The sequence below is a fragment of the Babylonia areolata genome, chromosome 2, assembly GCF_041734735.1.
Source record: "Babylonia areolata isolate BAREFJ2019XMU chromosome 2, ASM4173473v1, whole genome shotgun sequence".
In the NCBI taxonomy this organism is placed as follows: Eukaryota; Metazoa; Mollusca; class Gastropoda; order Neogastropoda; family Buccinidae; genus Babylonia; species Babylonia areolata.
In genome coordinates, this window is record NC_134877.1 from 68,323,192 (window position 1) to 68,328,191 (window position 5,000).

At 42.7% G+C, this 5,000-nt stretch overlaps 1 protein-coding gene across 1 annotated transcript in view; it reads right to left on the reverse strand.

Moving 5' to 3' along the window:
* The window catches only part of LOC143278232 (calcitonin gene-related peptide type 1 receptor-like), a 58,982-nt gene that overhangs the window by 36,494 nt on the left and 17,488 nt on the right, over nt 1–5,000 (reverse strand). The window contains exons 6-7 of the mRNA XM_076583243.1: nt 2,925–2,985; nt 2,658–2,724 (exon numbers count right to left, since the gene is read on the reverse strand). Coding sequence (XP_076439358.1) covers nt 2,658–2,724; nt 2,925–2,985 — 128 coding nt within the window. The remainder of the gene's footprint in view (nt 1–2,657; nt 2,725–2,924; nt 2,986–5,000) is intronic.

A 5,000-nucleotide genomic window follows, 5' to 3' on the forward strand; every position in this document is an offset into this window, starting at 1 on the left:
GTTTCCCCATTAACTCACTCAGTACGGCCAGTCCTCTCTTCTCCTCTACACAGACCCCTCGAATGTCCAGTAGGTGTCTGAATGACCCAACCTTTAGCTTCCGTCGTCAGAATTGTGGTATTCTTTGTCAGTCAACATTCACCTCTTCAGTATAAGAGCCTCCCGCTTGCAATATTTTGATGATGGTAATTGGGGTGAAACGCTGTTAACGTCGTCTCTTTCCCCGTTCGTATGGAGAGAGTTAAAAGAAACGCTGGTACTGGTTGGCTGCTGATCACTGTGAAAGAAACTACAGGAATACCGGCCGTCCCGAGTGAGGAGCAACGTGGCAGAATGGTTAGGACGCCTATCTGCCAATAGTGTCCGTGGGTGTTTGGGGGTTCAAAGACACCCACTACATGGTGACACTAATAGCAGAAGGTCAGACATAAGTGGTAGGTTCAGAGCTCCAAGCGCAAGAACATCTCGCTACATTAGTTCATTCATTCCTACAGCCATTCGCACACAATCAAAACATCCAATATACTAACTCATGAGTGAACCCTCCCACCCCCCAATCCCCCTCGCTACAGCAACACCTTAACTTCACCAGCAGACGAGTGCATGGGAGCAGACATTATGCGTGCATGTGGGACTGAGCGGGTGAGCACGGGCAAACATTTCTGTGTGTGTGTGATGGGAAGTGATTTTTAAATATTTTTCTTATTTTACTTGGATTTCATGTATCTTAATGTTAATGTACTAAATTTTATTGGCGTGACATATGTTATGTGCATGCATACGTTGTACGTGTGTGTGTGTGTGTGTGTGTGTGTGTGTGTGTGTGTGTGTGTGTGTGTGTGTGTGTGTGTGTGTGTGTGTGTGTGTGTGTGTGTGTGTGTGTGTGTGTGTGTGTGTGTGTGTGTGTGTGTGTGTGTGTGCATTTTACTTATATATACGATTTATTCCCTTGATTTTTTTTATTAATGCATTGTTGTACAATACCTTATGGTCTTAATGTGTGTGTGTGTGTGTGTGTGTGTGCATGCGTGCGTGCGCGCATGTCATTTTTAGTAATCTATACCCTTTTTTTGTTGGATGTTTTCATTTGTAAATATTGTTGTGCAATACCCTATTGTCTTAACATGAGTATGTGTGTATGCGGAGGGGGGGTTAGTCTATCGTTAGCTACTGGGAATTCTTATTTGACTAGTTTTAGTCTCTTCTTATGTTGCGCATGATGATTGTATGCAAGTGTTTACAACGAGCCTGTGATTGCACAAATGAATTTCCATGTGGATTAATAAAGTGTTTTTGATTGATTGATTGATTGATTGATTGATTGATTGATCCCTCTCTCGCTCCCCTTTTTTCCCCAAGTTTGACAGGAAAATAAAACTGAGCGTCTAGACATTCGGTCGAGACGATACACTGAGGTCCCCGTGTGCAGCACGCACTTGGCGCACTGAAAAACAAACAAACAAACAAACAAACAAACAAAAAAACAAAAACAACAACAGCGACCGATGGCAACAAAAGTGTTGTTCCATGACAAAATTCTGCAAAGGAAATCCACTCTGATATGGTGCACAAATATATATGCATGCACTCAAGACCTGACTAAACGCTTTGCATTCAGGCTACGCTGTTGTCAGGTACCTGCCTAGCAGAAAATGTGCAAGGAATCTCATAAAGATGTCCTTGTTTTTTTTCTTTGGCCGGATTAGCATCAATTCTAGTTTCGATTTCAAGGAGCTTCCCAGGGTCATTATGCACATCAGGGGTTAGAACTGTCACGTGATTCTGATGGTCATGATGGAAAAAACACGGCATCAGTTGTTTGTGCCAGTTGTTCACAATCCCCTGCTCCCCCCGTCCCCTTGCTGCCGTCATTTTCTTCCATGGAAAAACTCTATTTTTAGACTGCCACTGATTGACAGATGCCAACATCTGGCAGCTGTCATGAACATGATGGTCACATTGCACAACTCTGATACTGGATTTTTTGACATGCTGTTTTGAATTTGACAATACTCACATAATTTGCGTCCGAACTTTTAGATATTTTGCGGACTTGTTGATGTGTGTGAAGGTTACTGTGTGAAACTTTTCAATGAATTCGGTTTCTCTATCACTGAGAAAATACTTGTCAAAAAGCGGTTCACTTTTTGGGGGACACCCGATATGCAAAGACACTCATTGAAGAAACATGATGGACGCCCGACCAACGCATGCGCTGGACCAATGAGAGCTGAACGAATGCCTTATCGAACAGCTTGAGAGATATTTCTATGTATGTATGTATGTATGTATGTATGTATGTATGTATGTACTTATTTATGTGTTTATTTATCTGTGTTGCTTATAATGCAGCAGACCACACAGGGCTGAAAAAAACTGTAAACATCGTGCACGTGGAAACTTCATAAACAAAACAAAAGACAACAAAAGCAGACACATGGAAGATTAGGCAAACGTACAATCACATCATTTTATGCGCACAAACCAACGACATGTCTCTGCCTCTGTAACCAACATAGAGAGATAAAGAGATAGAGAGATAGAGAGAGACAGACAGACAGATAGATAGACAGACAGACAGACAGACAGACAGAGAGGGAGGGAGGTGGGGGCAGACAGACAGACAAAGACAGAGACACAGAGAGACGTGTACTCACGAGAAGACACAGCAAGTTGGGACAGTAGATGATCCATTCCAGCTGCCCGAAACTCTTGGCCCAGCAGCTGAAAGAAAGGATGGGTTATAATTAGTTAGTTTTCTTTTTACCTTACGACGCCAGCACACGTACAGATATGCAAAACACACACACACACACACACACACACACACACACACACACACACACACACACATACACACATGCACGCACGAACGCACGCATACTCTCTCTCTCTCTCACATACACATGTGACAACATATTTACCTGTCGTTAGCATAGATCCCTCTCAAAATGACATACAGGACGCAGTAGAACAAAGGCACACCTGGCACAAAAAGAAACGTATCAACAAACATCGTAATTCGATTGAATCACTAGCACTGTTTGATTCTTGAAAGCGTGCGTGCGTGCGTGCGTGCGTGCGTGCGTGTGTGTGTGTGTGTGTGTGTGCGTGTGTGTGTGTGTGTGTGCGCGCGCGCCAGGCATTGACTGGCCAAATATATCCAGATTAACATATAGAATGTTCAATAGTAATGTTGGCACGCTGTTATACTATCCATTTTGTAGCTGACTTTGCCATTGTTCCTGCTGTCATCTTCCCCCTGAATGAGCGTGCCTGTGATATTGCTGTTGGCTGTTGGTTGGATTCTTGTTATAAAGTTGTGCATTGAAATGAAATTGTTTCATCATTCATGACCCCTCCACCCTCCCCGCCCCCCACCCCCCACCCCGACCCCCCAAAAAACAACAACAAAAAAAACCCATCCAAACAAACAAAAACAACAAGAAAACCTCCCTCTTTTCCTGGACTAAACCTAACTTAGCTTGACTTTTCACAGGTAAATTAAAAGCATTGTCATGATTGTCAAACCATTGTCACTTCTTTGCTGCATGTCACAGGTGTGTTTTTTTATTATCATTTTTTCATAAACTTTTCTTAACTAAATGATGCCATAATGTTTCCCCCTTATTGAAACAGGAGGTGTTTTTCAACTGGTCAATAACTTGCCAAATGTTGTGGTGAGTTGTTTCCTTATGTGGGGTGATGGTCAAGAGGGAACGCGTCCGCCTAGGAAGCGAGAGAATCAGAGCGTGCTGGTTCGAATCACAGCTCAGCCGCCGATATTTTCTCCCCCTCCACTAGACCTTGAGTGGTGGTCTGGACGCTAGTCATTCGGATGAGACGATAAACCGAGATCCCGTGTGCAGCATGCACTTAGCGCACGTAAAAGAACCCACGGCAACACATGGGTTGTTCCTGGCAAAATTCTGTAGAAAAATCCACTTCGATAGGAAAAACAAATAAAACTGCACGCAGGAAAAAATACAAAATATGGGTGGCGCTCTCAGTGTAGCGACGCGCTCTCCCTGGGGAGAGCAGCCCGAATTTCACGCAGAGAAATCTACTGTGATAAAAAAAAAAAGAGAAATACAAAAATACAATTATTATTAAGTCTTGATGGTTCTGAGCATTTCTCTGCTGCACTGGATCGGATGCAGAGGAGAGGTTGGATTGTGTCCCTTCAGTTAGCACATGGTGTCATGGCGTCAAGAACTCTCTCCCATGACTTGTGTTTTGTTGGAAAAAACAACAACAAACAAACAAACAAGCAAAAACAACACACACACACACACACACACACACACACACACACACACACACACACACACACACACACACATACACACACACACAAAACAACAAAAAACAAACCACAACCACCGAAGTGACGAAGTGATCAGGTATGTAACCATTCGATTGTTATGACGTCAGAGTGACGAAGTGATCAGGTATGTAACCATTCGATTGTTATGACGTCAGAGTGACGAAGTGATCAGGTATGTAACCATTCGATTGTTATGACGTCAGAGTGACGAAGTGATCAGGTATGTAATCATTCGATTGTTATGACGTCAGAGTGACGAAGTGATCAGGTATGTAATCATTCGATTGTTATGACGTCAGAGTGACGAAGTGATCAGGTATGTAACCATTCGATTGTTATGACGTCAGAGTGACGAAGTGATCAGGTATGTAATCATTCGATTGTTATGACGTCAGAGTGACAAGTGAGAAAGGTTTGTAAAATATTTTGAATTAATAACTCGGAGCAATCAAACACACAATAGACAAATGAAGCTTGGTTTTGTGTGTGTGTGTGTGTGTGTGGTTTTTTTTGGTTTGTTTTTTCAGAGAGTTGGGATTCAGGAATTCTGTCGTGGGGAGGAACAAACACATCGAATTGTGTCTGAAGCTGATTGTGACTTTTGTTTACCTCACCCACATGAATATTTTGATTTGTTAGTTACGTAATGATTTGTGTGCAAGTGTGAAAAAAG